Genomic DNA, 17,355 nt, shown 5'->3' on the forward strand with positions numbered 1-17,355 from the left:
TAGTTAGCTTCTTTTCATTAGTTAGCTCTTAACTATCACTCTTGGGAAGCCTCCCTAGGCTGCCACCATGGGGTGGGCACCTGTGCTTGGTGTTCTGCTCTCACCAGGCCCACGCATCCTTCTAGAGTCCCTCAGAACATGTGGCTTCCTTGTCCATCCATTTAGGTGGGACCATGCATCAAAGTGGACCAAAACAATCATACTGCCCAACTGCTGCATCCTTGGGACCTGCCCATTGCCCTCTTGTCCAGCCAACAGAAGGGCCCTGCGGACCGAGTCAAGAAGCCTATACTTTCCTGAGTCGAAAATAAGAGCCTGGTTTAAAGTTACTTTTTTTGTTTTTAAAGATAATTGTTTATATAGTTGACTAAAACATCTAGAAAACACGAGCTTATTTAGTCAAATAGTTAAAAAATAGTTCAATTCAGGGAGCACATATGATATAGAAAAAACACCCTTCAGTCGTATCTTCTAATTAGCCATTTCTGGCAGCAGCTCACCACTCAATAACTTCATGAGCACCTTTAAATTAGCTTGGCAAATAGTCCTTCCTTTCCAGGACAGACGAGAAAAGTAAAACTGAACACAGCCAACAGGTCAACCACGGGGTTGTACCTCTCCAACATAAAGTGGGCAGGGATGAAACGAAGCTGGGCCTGCACCACAGCCAGCAGGGAAGGCGGGGCTCCAGCTCCACCCACCAGGAACAAGGCTGTCCTCTAGGAGCCAGCGGACCACTGGCAGCCTATGGCAGGCCGGGAAGTAACCAGATCAGATCTTAACCTCCAACGAGATTGCTCTTTCCCTTATCCACCATCCAGATGTTGTCAGGGCTCACAGAACAGTCGTCTTAGGCCACCTGAAAATGCTTCTGAGACCCTCACCATCCTCACTTCCTCTGAGCATCCTACACACAGTCAGTCCCTTAGAAGTGGAGGATGCCATCTGACCAGTACAGAGTGCCGGCCCTTTCCATCAGGCAGGACCTGGATTCTCCATTCCACAGAAGGTCACTTCAGACCATGTGGCTTCACTGCAGCAACCAAGGATCTAACACCCGACTTGGGAGAGCCATGGTTAACAGTGTGTATGCCATCAACAACTTCTGTTTCCAAGCCTCATTTCTTTCCTTCATCTCCAAGGCTCTGATTCATGAATGCAGGCCTCCGATGAACTTGGCTTTGTTATTCTAAGCCATACATCAAAGTGGCATCAGGGGAGATTTGTTTTTCTTCCTCGCCTGAACGATTTTGAAGGTAGGGACTTGGGAGGCAGGCCCACTTTCCCGCTGTTTAGTGAAATGCAGGGAAGGCCAATCTCACCTCAGCTCCACACATCTGGGAAGTCAGAGAATGCTTCCCCAATCACATTTCCCCAGGTACTGGCCACCTCCAGTCTTCCCAGCTAGCATATAGAGTTTTTGGGCAGACACTGCAGGTAACAAACTTCTTCAGCCCAATGGTTCCCTTTTGTGAGTTGTCAGGGATGCAGGGTACAGTGAGTCACTTTAGCAACACAAAACAGGCAGGTACATTCCCCTGGCACTGTCACTAGGTTTGGGGACTCATTAAATACCATTCAGTCACTCCCCCATTTTGGGAAGGGGGTGTCTTTTAACTCTTATGAGGAATATTACTTGTAGTATCTCTTACTTTTTTTAAAAGAGAGATTTTTGTTTGTTTGTTTTTTGGCCATAGGGTGCGTGTATTCATGTCCGAGAGACAGAAACAGAGAGACAGAAAGCGAAAAATCACCTCCTAGGGGAGATGGCCACACCACAATCTGTTCTTCGTTTTCCTCTGGAGATTTTGGACACAAACACACAGGTGCCTGGCATGAGTTTTAAGCCACTGGGTCCAGGACTCGAACTGCAGTTGACTACATGGGAGTCCAGCGAGCGACATAATCATTACTCCATCTGCTGGTCCCAAGGAATATCCCTTACTTTTAAAAGGTGATTTGGGACAGCTCATTAGAGCCATGGAGGAAAAGCCTGTAACAATCAGGCTAGAACCTGCATTACTCAGCTACATGGCAAAGAACTGCCTTTGCTAGTTTATCTTCGGAAATATAAATGTAGCTATGGGCTTTGTTCCGTCTTGACTTGTTTTTTCAAGTTGGACATTTGGACTCAAAAAAGAACCAACTGCTAGGTTTCTAGCAGCGAACTGTGGGGCAAACTGGTTGGACAATGCCTGTCAGGAAAGGCTCATCTGTCTTCCAACCACAATGCTGTGCACCTATCCTGCAGTGGAAATTTGCAGGCGTGGTCCTTGGTAGGAACAGCACTTCTAATTCTGCAAAGTCCTGTGACAGGTCACTTGCCCATGCTGTGCATAAAGCAAATAAACATGAGTAGTCTAGAAGACAGACACAAAGAACAGCCATGAACCACCTAGAGTGGCCTCAAATGAGTGGTCCTGACAGTGAGAACTACTGGGAGGGAACTGGTGTGTGCTACAGGGACTAGGGAAGAGCAGAGGAGGAGGAGGGAAGGACTTCAGATGCCGAGTTAGGGCAGAAACCCCCGGGCTTGGAGAATGACGGAATGAAGAAGTCTGAAGGAAAACTGCATCAAGAGGAGACTGCCAGAAAAAGAATCCTTCTGGAGTCAAAGATCTACATAAGAATAAGCATGAAATAAAGGCAGAAACAGCAGTATCTTAGGATGATTAACTTGGCAAGAGCTGGGAGGATGGGCTAGAGAGGAGACTAGAGTCAGAGAAGTCCCTCCCCTCTCCTTGGAAAAAGTCCTCATCTTCCTGGGCCTTGCAAGTAACTAGGGAAAAAAAAATATTTTCTTGTCTAGTTAGTAAAGGGGATGTGCCCCACATTGTGAGCGGAGAGTCCTGTCTGATTGCCTACCTTTCTGTGCTGTGCACCCCCCTTTCAGCAGAAATTTATAAGCATGGCCCTTGGCAAAGACAACACCATCTCTGCAGAATCTTAAAGGTCACTTGCCCATTATCCAAGAGTAAATTTTTCTTCCAAGTAAGCATAGTACTAGTGTTTTGCTTGTTATTGTTTGTTTATTTGGTTGGTTGGTTGTTGTGGTTTAAACTAAGAGGCGAGATGTTAAAGCAAATGTTGAAAATCAGTGCCCTTAACCACCATGCCACTTGCTGGCCCCACAAATGTTGAAATCAACATCCTTTAGATAGTAGGGCAACTTTGAAATGATGGCTAAAACTCAAAGTTCCAAGATGGTCTCATGTGATCTCCCATCCCTAAGTTAATAGAATCTAAAGTGCCCAAGTCAGAGATAGGCACTTGAGGTTTCACGAAGAGCCTTCACGATCTCACCGTCCCAGCTCTCAGACCTCACCCTCCTACCATTCTCCTCCTTGCCCGTACACTTCAGCCCGATGGCTGCCTTGTGGGTCCCTCCAACCCACCCAGCCTGCTTTCACCACAGGGCCCACATACCTGCTGCTCCCGTTGTCACCTGTTCCCTAGAAATCCTCACGCTCATCACCTCCACCTCACTTAGGTGTCTTCTCAGAGAGACCTTCACTGGCCATCACAGGAACCACATCCCTTAGCCCCTCATGGGCCATCCTCTCTGCCCTACGTGCGACATTATTCTTCTTTATAGCACATGATAGATACTGGATATTGTTTTGAATGCCTCTCTGTACCCCCTCCCCCAAATATTTAAGCTCTGTAAGGATAAGAAGGACTTTTTAAATTGTTTACTTTTGTCTCAGGGTATAGGATGGTGCCTGGCAGTGCACTCAAGCAATACCTGTTGAATGCCATGAACCCCTGTGATTTCTGAAGAGAAACAACTTCCTTCTGCAGGGATGAGTTAGGTCTCCTTCATAATAACCACTTCCTCCTGAAAAATCATGAATCCTGAGCTGTCAGGAGCATGGCTCTGAAGCTTGCTGATTGCTCTGGGCCTGGGGGCCTGCTAGTCTCTCTCCACAAGTGCCAAAGACCCTTGCTCAGAACCAGGCCCCTGGCTGTGGGTTGCCAGTCCTCACCCGGGGAACCTGTATCATAGGCTCTGAACCACTGTGCCAACCTGTCTCCTGACAGTGAGCCCCACCAAACCACCTCCCGAGCAGATTCTAGATAATACGCAATCTCCTCTGGGCCAACAGTAGCCCAAGGACACCAAATAATGCAACTGCACAAAAAGGCACATTTGTACAAAAGCAGCCAGCCTAGGGATCACTGAAGCCTTAAAAAGAACACACATATACATTACACCGGCTCAAATGGGAGGAGGTCAAGGGTCTAGAAAGAGGCAACAACAATGGGTACCTTTGCAACAATGGGTACCTAATTCATACAGCCAAGGTGGGAGGAGGGATTCCCTGGGCTCTGGGACCACAGAGATGCATTCTGGTCCCAGGGTGATCTGGTTTTCCATAGGCCAAGGCAAAGTGGAAGGTCACGTGGCCTGCCAATTAAAGCCATCAGGGGTGGGGATGCCAGTCCCGATGCAGCATGGGCTGCCTCTGCTGACAGCAATATCAAGCCCATTAATTAAACATCCACTGGCAGTCAGCTCCCTCACTATGCTTCGCTGGCCTCATCAATCTCACTCCGTGTGGAGCAGGCCCCTGGACAAGCCCAGGAGGAAACCCAGTGTCTGATTATTCAGCATTTGTTAGGATTGGATGTGGTGCCTTTGATAAATATTAAACCCTGACTGGGCGCAGAAGGCCAAAGAAAAAAGGCAAACTAGTCCCTCGATCTGCCACCCACCTACCAGAATGAAAAGGTTTCAAAGACCCCAGAGAAGGAAGAATGCTTGCTCTCCTGGAAAGAAGGGGACATTGCACTTGGAGGATTGTGTCCTGTGGGGTTTTTTAAAGAGTTGCTAAGTTGGGTTTGCCGTGGTCTGGGGTCAGGGAAGTCTCTATGCCCTGCCTCTGTTCTCACTGTCCCTTTTTCACGGTGTCCTTATTTTTTGCTTACCAGTTCCCAGCTCTCAGTCTCAGACCTGGGTCCACACAGTTCTGGGGAAAAGCAGCCGTTATTTTAAGAGAGGAAGGAGTCTGCTCTTGGCTTTGCTCTGCCACAGGAGGGCTCTCCTATCACTAGCTCTTGTGTGCTTGAGACTTGGGCATTCGAAACATGCCTTGAGTCCCCGAGTCACACAGTGGGAAGTAGGGAAGGGAGGCTACTGAGGTGACGAGTCCAGTGCTGCCTGTGGGGACGGAGACAGGAGACACCCTGGTTTTATGGATCTGGGAGGAATAAAGTTCACAGGTGTCTAATCTGACTGGGACCCACAGGTTGGGAGTTTTCCTTTTTCTTTTCCTGTTTTTCTATCTTATTTTTTTCCCAGGTCACCAGTCTCAGCAGTTTCCAGTTCTAATCTTGATTTTTTTTTCTATCTTTGGAGCCCTACCCTCTTGCACTCATTCACACAGAAGGGTTACCACTCACCCATTTGTTCCCAGGGTCCACAGACCCCAAGTGTGGAACCCGAGGTTTGTACGCCACAGGCTTGCAGCTATACTGACAGAGTTTCCAAGACCCACCATGCTCTATCCCCGAGAATGAGGTCTACTTTGAGCCTCGTGGTTGGGCAGCTGGCAGGGTGATCTAGGAAGTGGGTCTATGGTGCCTAAAGAAACACACTGGGACAGTGGCCTTTCCTACACCAGGCTGGCTGTACTGGTCTTGTTCTCTTCCACCCAGTCTTCACCTGGACCCCACTCTGAGCTCTGGAAACCCCTGGAATTTGGGTGAAGACAATGGCCGATGGTGCTGAGGTTCTGGCTGGGGCAAGGAAATGCCGATGCAAACCCAGCTCAGCTTTCAACTCATGTGGGCATCGGCCTGTTTCTCACTGTGTTTGAGAACTAAGGCCAGGAGAAGGGAGGAAGACAGAGGGAGACAGAAACCAAAGGGCGGGGCTGAAGTTCTCTATTCCTTCCAGAAGCTTTTGAATGTTGAACACAATTTCATAGAACTGACCAGGTGCAAGTCCAAAAGGAACCTTAGAGAGGATCTGGACCAACTGCCTTTTACAAAGAGGTGAGGGAATGAACACCAGTAAGACTCCCTGATGTGCCTGGTAAGAGCAGAGCAGAGACAAGGGTCTAGGCATTCCATTGTCACTCCAAAGACCCTTTCTGGGCAGCATGTGGTCTGCCCCAATTTTGAAAAGCAACGTGACTAACAATGGGGTGAATGACACTTCCAGCACTAAGAATACCAAATCCCTCCCTCATTAGACTCCCAGCCCATGGGCCCTGCCCCGTGATGGATAGGTACTAAGGGTGGGCATCATGCTATCTGCCCTGTGGACAGCAGATCGCTGTGGAGATGGGAGACAGCAGCAGTGGCCTGAGTCTGCAGAAGGCTCTCCAGTGCTCCGTGGGACTTCCCTGGCTGGGAGTGGAGCAGGGAGTCACTGTATCCTGATGTCTGAGAGCCACAACAACGCCCAGGAGCTCAGGTTCTTGGGCAGGGGCACATCTACTGAGCACACCACCCAGAGCAGGTGAGGCAGGGGGAAAGTGCCAACACTAAAACTAGAGGCCAATTCCCCAAGGCACAGTGACTTATGTGTAGAGAGGCTTAGAGGGGTGCCCCGACCCTCCGGGCAACATCAAGAACAACCATGACCCTTGTTGTAATACCTCTCTTGTCAACAAGGACTCAGTCCACAGAGCAGAACCAGGGACTAACTCCAGGCTATAATGAAGATGCTCAAAGGCAGATGCTGTCCTTCCTCTTAGGGGATGCCGCAGTAGCCAGCTAATGATGGAAACTCAGTCAACACTCGTCAGGTGAATGGACACAGGTGTGTGTGGGTTCCCCCAAAGCTTGGCTGCTTTCTGTCTTCATGCAGACAGAATGGTCACTCTGTGGGCACGAACCCTAGTAAAGTCCATGGCAATTTTATAGCTTATCAAAGAAATCACCTATGGAAAGTAGAGGGCTATTTGCCAGTCAGTCACCAGCACCCACCCCTGCAGCCCCACACACCTTTCTTAGCTCATCCTTCTCCCTGCTGTGGGCATCCTCCAGGACCTTGCGCTCCGAGTGTGCCCTCTGCAGCTCCGTGCGCAGACTCGCCACCTCCTCCTGCAGCCTCAGGCTGGTGTCTCCACCTTGGTTCTGCTGGTAGTGTGCCAGTTCCTTCTTCAGTTTCTCCACCTCCATGGCGTGAGTGGAGGTGACGGTGGACAACTGCTCTGACAGGGTCTTGAACTCTTTGTTCTGTGGAGAACATCAGCAAATGGGGAGGGGAGATAGAAGGACAGATAATTATTTGGCCAGGAAAAAGCATGAAGGCAATCAAAAATGGAACTTTGAGGTAGAATTAAATCCCACAATCGTTACATGCTCAAAAGCTTTCCTGGGCTCTCCCTAACAAAACTATTGTGAACCTGGGAGAAACTGAAGAAAAATAGTGTGAAGATAGTTCAAGGAGTTTCCACGTGCAGATAGCAGAGCTGGATGCTGGCTGACAGCAGTGGGTGTCTTTGTCTGCTGGACAGATCTCGCACCTGGTTTTTAAGTTGCAGGAATGACATAACTGGCTCCCAAGATCTGTGGCCCTTGCTTTTTAGGTTTCCCGTTCTTTTGCACTGAGCCCTCTGGCTCTTGGACTTGCAGGGACAAAGAGTTGCAACCTAATCGCTGGCTCTCAGACAAAGAACCCCTTTCAGCATCGCCTCTTTCAAGGGGGCCCATCCCGAGGGGGTTCAGAATCACTCTCACCGCCTGTCAGTCATGGTTTACCCAGTAAGACTCTGACCCTGGAAACTGATGCTCTGGCAGGTCCCCATCCATGCCAAGCCCTTACAGACCAAGTACCCAATCACTGAGGCACTCAAGCAATATGTAAGCATGAGCACAACCCCCTCCGCCCTCCCCAACCATGTGCCTAGAGCCCTGAGAACCTAGTGCTGGAGTCAAGTGCTGGTGTACATTAGGGTCAGAAATTGGAGCTTCAAAGTTGATAGTATCTGGGCCAGCAGGTGGCATAGTGGTTGAGAAGCTGGACTCTCACATGGCTGACCATGGTTCAAGTCCTGGACCTGGTGGCTTGCTTTCTCAGTCTTCCCACTCTCTCCCTGTCTGTTTCTAGTGAATGCATGCACCCTGTAGCAACTTAAAAAATAATAATGATATGGGGCTGGCAGGTGGCATGGTGGGAAGGCGCTAGACTTTCACACGGCTGACTGTGGTTTGAGTCCCAGACCTAGTAGCTTGCTTTCTCACTTTCCCTTTTTCCTCCTGTCTCTATTCAAATGAATACTACCACCACTAAATAAAATAAACAATTCTTTAAAAAATAGCAAAATTAATAATTATAAATAAAATGGAATAATTCTAAAAAAATAAAAATGTTGAAAGCATAGGCACAAAGTGGCGAGTGAGAAAAAGTGGAGAGGAAGAAGCAAGGTTCTCCAAAGAATCAAGCAGGCAACAAATAGCTACTGATTATTCTTCTCTGCTGTACCCTGCAGGAACTCCGAGGAGAACAGAGCTGCTGGCTAAAATACCAATAAGCTTGAGCATCAGAAATCAGTTATTAATTCACACCAGAAACTAAACTTCCCAGAGAGCAGTGAGGGCAGCAAGAGACAAGCTGCTGGTTCCTGTACAGCACCACACACACTATGGGACCTCAAGGCTGTGCCCGCGTGTCAAAACTCACACAGTACGTTTCCTACACTGATCCACCAGAATGAGGTCCCCCGCACCCTATGGCGACCTCCCAGGTCCGACCCGACACATCCTCAAGTCAGTCTGGCCATCAGCCTTGCTCTAAGGAGTCAAAAAGACAACGTACAACTAAGTAGCACCTATTTGAAAGACCCACTATGTATCTGGACCTCCCACTCTGGTCCGGGTCTCCCTTGGAGGTGGAGTTTTAGCACAGGGAAGTAGGGCGTGGACAGGGAATGCCCACTGGAGTAAGGTTCTGCCCAGCTGTCACTTCCAGGCGGTGCAGCCTGGTCAGGCCAGTATGGAGGAGGACTGGGCTGTGGGGTCTGCAGGTGGAGCTGGTTAGGGTATAGAGAGGCACACAGGGTGGTGGTTTTTTGAGGTGAGGGGTGAGGCTCAGGAAGATCCTATCCTGCTGTGGACAAAGATAACCCCTTAGGACCCTGATGCAGAGAATCGTGTATCTGGGTGGCCCAGCTTCACTGGTCCTGACTTGTGACACCAGGCTCAGGGAGGACATGGAGTTGAGGGGCTGGAGCAGGACAGACCTGTGTTCAGACCCAGCTCTATCCTTGGTTATTTGTATACATCTGGTCAAGTCATCTAACTTTTCTCTGCCCATTTCTTCAAGGGGCAAGCAGGGGGAACAGTAACTCCTGTCTCGTAGGGTTGTTACCAGGATTTCAAGAGATGACGTGCTTAGCTAGGTATCTGGTGCACAGTAAGTGCTCAATAAACGTCAGCTGTCATCAGCTGTCTTCATTCAGAGTTCCCTAGGGAGTCCCTTGAAGGGCTGCTCAGAACTCTCTGAAGGCTGCCCGAGGTGTGGGACCAGGATAGCCCCTTATCCTGTCAGTACGAGCAGCATCCCAACAGAATCACTGAGGCGGTGCAGGGATGAACTCCAGAGTTGTCCTCACGGATGGACACAGCCCCAGGGGTGCACAGCCTGGATAGCACTGTTCCAGGGTGAGCCTCTGGTCAGGTAAGCAGAGTAGAGACTGGCATTCGGTCAACCTGTCCCCATACCCAGGCACACTTGTTTGGTATACAACACACGTAATTGTGCACAGAGCCTTGGTCCCCAAGGCAGCCTGCATGGTGACAAGCAGCAAGTCTCCGCACAGACTATTATTACTGCGGGGTGCTTCTGCAGTAAGGCACTGTGCTATGTGCTCGGCGTCCAAGGGGCTCCAGAAAGTTTATGAAAAATGTGTATCAGGAAAAAACAGCATGGTTTTCAAAAAATGTTTCCAGCAAAATAAACTCGTACTTTAACTCCATTTTCCCACAAACTTTTCAAAGTCCCCTCAAATATTAACTCATCCACTCCTCCCAAAAATCTTGTTAAGGATGGTTAACATTCCCATTTGACAGTCGAGGACACTGAGGCACAGAACAGCCATAAAGCTGTGCCTTGTAAGGAACTGTTTCTCAATTGTATGTGGAATCTGATTTGTCATATTTACCAAGTGCCCACGAAGTGTACCGATTTTTAAAAAGCTGGGGCCAGCGGGTAGAGTGGTGGTTGAAACACTGGACTCCCACATGGATGCCCGCAGTTCGAACCCCGCAGTTTGAGTCCTAAGACGTGGCGGCTTGCTTTTCTCACTTTCCCTCTCTCTGATCAAATTAAAAATAATAATGAAAGAAAATTCAATTTAAAAAATCTTTAAAAAAAGCTACTGACATGTTTTAAATCCCTAGATTTAAATCCCTAGATTTCTGTCATGTTTTAAAGATAAAATATATTTGTGTATAACCTATACTTATAAGGGTCTGAAAATTTGACTCCAAATTATTAAAAAAAAAAAAAATGGTTTCGTTCAACTGGCTGAGTCACTCTGCTTGTGTGCTTGAATAAAGCCAGACTGGCAGACGGCTGAGTTCATAGCTACATCACCGTGGCTAAAAAAGTCATGCTGTAGGCCCTCACCAGGGACACTGTCAGAAATGGCCCAGGAACTGTCACTGTGCTTACTGCTGATGGATATCGTGAAGGATGTGGCTCATTACATCACAGATCATGAAAACCCACAGGAAGACACTCAGCACCAGAGACAGCTCCGGGCCTCCTAAATTCCACTGTTTCTCTTCCAAGAGCTTTCAGGTGACCTGTTTCCCTCCTTCTGTTGGGAACGTAATGCCAAATTTGTGTCTTTTCTCTCCCGTTCAGAGTGCAGAGCCTTAGGACACAAATGTTGGGTGCTCACCTTACCCTGGGGTTTGATCTTTCAGTTTACTCCCTTGCTGACTTCTGGGCAGTGGGGATTAAAAAAAAAAAAAAAAAAAAAAAAAAAAAAAGTTCCCCCCGGGGCCAGAAGAGGGCAAAGAACTAGGGGCCAGCAGATGGCATAGCAGTTACATTGCTGGACTGCCATGTGGCCGACTGTGGTTTGAGTCCTGGACCTAATGACTTGAAACTCACAGTGGGCATGTGTACATGTGTGTCCAAGATCCCAGGATGAGAACGGAGGCAAAGGGATTGCAGCATGGCCATCCCCTGGGGGTGATTTCTCACTGTCTCTCTTTCTCTCTCTCCAGCAAGTGCACATGGTCTAAGGCAAGAACCTCTTAAAAAAAAAAAAAAAAAAAAAAAAAAAACTCCAGATGATTCTACAGGGTAGCCTGGGGTCAGCAACTCTGCCTTAGCCAGATCAAGGTGTTAGTGAATTCTGTGCCAGACTTACCTTACAGATCTTAGGCCAGTGTACTCTGAAGGACTCAAGGCCCAATTACATCCATGCTATCAGCTCTGGATGCAAGTATGACAGACAGCAGCCATGCCTCTGTCCAGCTGGGGCTTTGTCCATAAACCCCATGCAACCCTGATAAATACCTTGGGACATCTTTGTCTATGGCATCCCTGCTACATGTGTATCTCCTCTGGTTTAAGAACCTTGTGTGTAAAGCAATCAGTTGCCTGAGTTGTCTCCAGGAATTGAGAGAAAAAAAACAAACCCATTCACTTCCAAACCGTTGGCCCCATCTGCTAGAGACAGCAGTGGGACCAGGGCCTCTAAGGAGCTGGTAAGGAGATCGTGCTGATAAGTCCTCCTCTCGCCACAGAATGTCAAGCGTGTTCTCTGACGCTGGGTCACACAGCCCACGGTAAAATGCCAGCTGGCTCCAAGGACAATGCTACCTGGATGAGAATGACCCCTAAACCAAGGGTCAGAGCCTCCTCTGGACTGAGGCATGCTCCCATATCCCAGAAGTCTCCCAGTGAACAGAGGTCTCATAATTAGGTCAGAGGTGGCAGAACATGCCCTGAAACCAGCCTGCCAAGTTTCAGTCCTAGCAGTGCTACCTACTAGCTGTGTGAGCTTGAGCAGGATACTTAACTCAATGCCTCAGTTTACTCTTCTTTAAAATGGGACTAACATTAACATTGATCTCGCAGGGCTGTAGTGAGGACTATATGAGTTAATATCTCAGTTAATATCTCAGTCTGGTGTCAGGTACACAGTCAGGCAACACAGGGAGGGCTGAGAGAGAGCAAGAGCTCGCCCATCCCTCCCACCTCTCCCTATCTCCCTCTGCAGGCAGGGCACCCTGCCCAGGGTGGCGAGCACCTGCCACCACTCACAGATGTTTCCCCGGCAGGAAGCTTAAGGCAAAAGCTCTTTTTAAAAATAGGCCTTTTAAATCTGTTTCTCTTTGATGTTTAAGCACGTGGACTGTAAACTAGTAGATTTATTTTTATCCTTCCAAGTCAACTTTAGAAATCAGCAACGCCATTGCAGAGCCCCGTGGCTGCATAGTCAGGGCCTGTGGGAGAACGCATAGGTCTCCTGGCCTGGCAGGTGCGGTGGGCGAAGCCTACTCATCCTTGACTGCACTGTGCCTGGACACTTAACTGGCAATGTTTGACTGTGCGATGTCTTATCTGGCCAGCCGGAGACAGCCAGGGAGAGCAGTAGCACAAATCCTCTCTGTGCTTGTTCTTCTCAAATGGCCAGTGGCAGGGACCATGCCTTCTCCTCTGCACTCTTGCCCTGTGGGTGGCGCCCCTTCTTCCCTGACCTGGTTCCGCACTGCAGGCACAGCAGGGGAAGCATTGAGTGTGGTCCTCCCTGCACCCGGACTTTCTGTCTTGCTTCCCAGCAAGAAGCCCCATAGACGCCCATAAGACGCCCCGTAGAACTCAGAGAGAGAACAAACGAGGGAGACGGTCTCTTCTCGGCAAGCCTAGTCTTTGCCAGAGCAAGGAAACAGAGATACCCTGTCCCTCTCTGTGCACTGCTTTTGGGCTCCTGGTCAGGGAAGATGGTTTAGCAAAAGCTCATTTGTTTTCCTGCCTTACTGGGGTCATGAGAAGCTTAAAAAAGGCCTGGTACAGAATGGGTGCAGTAAAACCAAGTGTCGTCCAAGGCCATGCCTGGGTGCAATAAAACCAAGTGTCCTCCATGGCCATGCCTGGGTGCCCCAATGATCATTTTCTGTCTTCACACCCCTACATGCTACTCTTTGTGTCCTTCCCCTACCCCCTTCTAAGGAGGCTCCTGAAACCCTCTAGGGGCACTGCAGAAGCCTGTTCCCAGGGTCACCTTAATTCTTTGCATGACAAATAACAGTGAGTCTGCTTTCAACTCTAGGAGCCCAACTTAGCCATGACCACGCACAGGAAATGGCTGATACTTTGGTAATGTCTGGGGTCAAAAATCTAGCATTCCCTCTTGTTCTGCCTGTGGACCCAGGCAGCCCTCGGTGGAACTCCAGTCCTAGCGCTTCCTAATTCTGTGGCCTTGGCAAGGAACTTGATGTCTATAATCCACAATTCCATGAGTTTCAAAATGACCTCACTAGGTTGTGTGAGGAACAAATGAGAGAACACGAGGCACAGCACAAAGGCTTGGCACAGGGGGGTGCTCAACACACCACAGGGGGAATCGGCGCTGTCAGTGTAAGACGCTGCCCTTGTAACACAGCACCCTGTGTAGGCCAAAGTCATCCTGCATCCCTCACACCTGAAGAAGCCCCTGCAACACTCAAGCACCAGAGAGAGGTCTTCTGAAGGGAAGAAGGACTGGCTGCTTGGAGCACCACAGTATAGGTGTGTGCACATGTGCGTGCAAGCCTCATCTCACCAACCTGAAGGAAGGAGCCAAGTGCCCCATGCTTGTCCTGAGTCCCTGCAGAACTTTGCACAGTACCCCACTCTCTGCAAGGACATGACCAATTACTTATTACTTCCTTGATCGACTTACATGAAAAGGTGGCCAGAGTGAAAGACAAGGGAAAAGCTTCCATAGAGTAAGGCCCGGCTGCTATGGTACAGGTAGTGGGGCGCCACAGTGTGATACTAGAGCCTTATGACAAGGCCCGGGATTCAGACCATGGGTCAATCTGAACATGCTGGATACATACTGACACCTGTGATCATGCCTGACCATGTGTGGCATCGACCCCCTGTCAGGGCTCAATGTGTTTTTCTTTCATGAAATAAAATTAATAACTATATGGTAACTATTTTCTGAGCAGTCTCCTGCACACCAGGTCCTTTATATATATAAACATATATATATGTGTGTGTACATATATGTATATGTATATATGTATGTATACGTGTGTGTATACTCTTCTTATAGTCTGATCAGCTCCTTTTTATGGATAAGAAAGCTGAAGCTTGGAGCGGTTACCCACTCAACTTTTAAGCAGTGGAGCTGAATTTGAATGGAATTCTGATTCTAAAGCAAGTACTCTTTCCACCACACAATGGAACAAGGAGGTGATAGAGCAGAGTGGAGAAGAACCTGGGCTCTGGAGCTAGACAGCTAGGGTTCAAATCTTGGCCCCAGCACTGCCACCTGTGTGACTTTGGGAAGTTGCCTGCCCTCTCAGTTTTCTCATCAATGCAAAGAGGATGACGATGATGACATTAGGGGGCTGTTGTGTGAGGATACACAGTGCTAGCACAGTGCCTGGCACGTGAGAAACCCTTGTCAAGGCCAGCTGCTGTCACCACACCACCGCCAGTGATGCTGCCTCTGCAGGGGAGGGGAAACATGCCTTCAGTCTAGCATAACGAGTTTCCATGTCAAGGAAGCTGCATGCACCCTGGATGCTCTGGGGGAAGGGGGCGTTTCCTTGTCATCTCTGACTTCCAGAGACTGCCACATTCCTGGGCTTTTGGGCCTGCATCAGTCCCACCCAACTCTTGCTGTATCTCCTCTGAATCCCTCCTTCTATAAAGACCCTTTGATTATGCTAGGTCCACCTGATAATCCAGAATAATCTCCCCACTGCAAGGCCTATAACTTAATCACATATGCAAAGTTTCTTGTGTCACATGAGATGACATATTCATAGATCCCGTAGTGACATCTCTGGGAGGTAGCAGTGGGGAGGCATTACTGTGTCGGCCACCATCAGTAACTTCTGCTAAATGGGGGCAAAACCCAAATGACCCCATGCATCCTTGAGTCTCTGGCATGTGCAGTTCCCTGAAAATACTGGGTCTCTCTCAAACATGGCCCCATGCCCTGCTCTGGCCTCTACACCTGGGTGGGAGCTCCTGACGCTGACCTGGTCGTCGATCTTCCGCTGCAGCTGGACCACCTTGTTCTCCATGCCCACATTGAGGCGCTTCAGGTGCTCTGCCGAGCGGGCCTCGATCTTGAGGGCCTTCAGCTCCTGCTTGGCCTTGAGCCTCCGGAAGGCACACTGGATGATGATAGCCGCACCTCGCAGCCTCCAGAAGCGTCTGCGTGCCATCCAGCCCCGGGCATGCTTCTGGATGACAGTGGCCTTGTGCTCCATGAGGACCTGGGGGACAAACACACACACCATGTGGGTTTGCACTGCAGGAGTGGACAGCCAGGGCCAGCCTTGGTTTTAGGAAATACAGAGAACGAACCCTCTAAGTTTAAGGCTTTGGTGGGTGTTTTATGAATACCTTTCTTCTAGGATTTGCAGCCTGGGGACCCACAGGGGATGAACCATTAAACTCTTATGTTTAGCTTTGTTTTTACTTCCTTTAAAAAAAAAAAAAAAAAAAACTAGTTAGGCAGTCTAAGCCTCTGTTATGAGGGCCTAACGATTATCGGCTGGCCTGTCCCCATTTAACAGATGTGGTTCCCACAGGTGATGGTGGGTAGCAGATGAAAGGCAGACACTCCTGTGGGAGTCCGCAGTAGAATAATGGCTTATAATTACACGTGTGGCTTGTAATTCACTGGCTCCTTTTTTATTTTTCTACCAAGTTAAAAGTCACTCAGGAAATGAAAGCATCACCAATGTTCTTGTCCAAATACCCTGCAAAATTAACATTTGTGGAATAAATAAATAAGCAGACCTGCTGAGAGATCACCAGTGTCATACCTTCTGGAGACAGTCGGGAGCTGCATCTATTACAGCGCTCACGCTTCGCTGCCTCCTGCTGGTTGCCTCCACACATCACCTGCCCCTTCCGTGGAGGCATCGCATAGACGTCACCAACCTCTCAAGAATATTCAGACTCTTCTCCCCACCAGCCACATACTACACCAGGGTGTGTTCCACCATCATGATGGACTATATTTTTTCACTATTTAGAAAATCACACCTCCATTTATAGAAGAGATAAATATTTTAAAAAACCAGGAGTATTTTAGACACTTCCCTCCAATTCCTCTTTTAAGTCAGCATGGTTCTTAGGCTGTGCTGGTGTCCCTTGGCTGAATGAACGCATCCTCACTTGGGGCATTCTAACAAGATCCTGGTTTTGCTGGAGTAACATGAAGAGCAATGGCCTGGCAGAGAGGAGCTGAGGTCCCCCCCGCCAGCCTCATCTCACCGGGCTTCAGGCTCTTCCTCTGTTAGGTGGAGGGCTAGACCTGGCAATGGTGACTAGCATCTCATATTCTCAAGTCCAAATGAGCTCCCGAGGGTCACCAGGCCCTGCCATGGCTGACTGTGGCAAGTAGTTTGGCTTCTCTGAGCAACTCAGATATCAACTCAGTGGTCAAAGAGATAAAACACACACTGTTTCTACCTCATGGAGCTTTAGAAAGGAATTGCTGAGAGCAGAGATGTGAAAGTACTTAGGAAAGAGCTGGGAGCACCCAGTGAATATTGGCGTTGGTGACCATCCATTTGCATCTACAGTTCGCAAGTCCCTGAGGGAGGCTACTCACCTGGCGGTAGTTTCTCCGCACAAACATGGCCCGAGTGAAGGCCTGGATGATGACAGCAGCCCTGCGGACATGCAGGTAGGCCAGGCGGGCCCTCCGCATGCGGTACTGTTTTTGGAGCACCACAGCCGCCCTGGTCCTCCGCAGGTGCTCGGCCAGCCTGGGGAACAGGAGACAGTGAGCAGTCAGGGAGGGAGTATCAGCCACACTGACGTGGAGGCCATGAGCTGTCTGTGAACACGAGCGCCTCCTGCTGGGGCCCTATCGGGACAACCCTAGGGAAGCCCCTGTCAGCACCCCTAGGGAATGCAGCAATGGCTCAGGCTCAGGCTTGGACCATCAGAGTTGGCTTTCTCTTCATAATCCAAAAAGTCCACCTTACTCTGGCTTCAAATACAGCCTGAGTCTGACCCCTTCTGTGATCCTCATCTGACTGTCCCCACTCCCCTGCATCTGGGCAGTCCTCAGCAGCTGCCTCGTCAGTCTTCTGCATCCCATGTTTTCACTGGACAGACCAGGCTGCATCTCACCATCTTGCACCCCGACATCTAGAACAGGGTCTGGCAGAGAAGACACTGGTCAATGTTTGCTGAAC

The 17,355-nt window shown here is 49.2% G+C and overlaps 1 protein-coding gene across 2 annotated transcripts in view; it reads right to left on the reverse strand.

Moving 5' to 3' along the window:
- The window catches only part of MYO5B (myosin VB), a 275,873-nt gene that overhangs the window by 60,788 nt on the left and 197,730 nt on the right, over window positions 1-17,355 (reverse strand). For both annotated transcript variants that reach the window (XM_006144449.3, XM_006144451.3), the window contains exons 20-22: window positions 16,764-16,920; window positions 15,175-15,414; window positions 6,955-7,188 (exon numbers count right to left, since the gene is read on the reverse strand). In XM_006144449.3, coding sequence (XP_006144511.1) covers window positions 6,955-7,188; window positions 15,175-15,414; window positions 16,764-16,920 — 631 coding nt within the window. The remainder of the gene's footprint in view (window positions 1-6,954; window positions 7,189-15,174; window positions 15,415-16,763; window positions 16,921-17,355) is intronic.

Source organism: Tupaia chinensis, unplaced genomic scaffold, assembly GCF_000334495.1.
Source record: "Tupaia chinensis unplaced genomic scaffold, TupChi_1.0 Scaffold000119_2, whole genome shotgun sequence".
Classification (NCBI taxonomy): domain Eukaryota; kingdom Metazoa; phylum Chordata; class Mammalia; order Scandentia; family Tupaiidae; genus Tupaia; species Tupaia belangeri.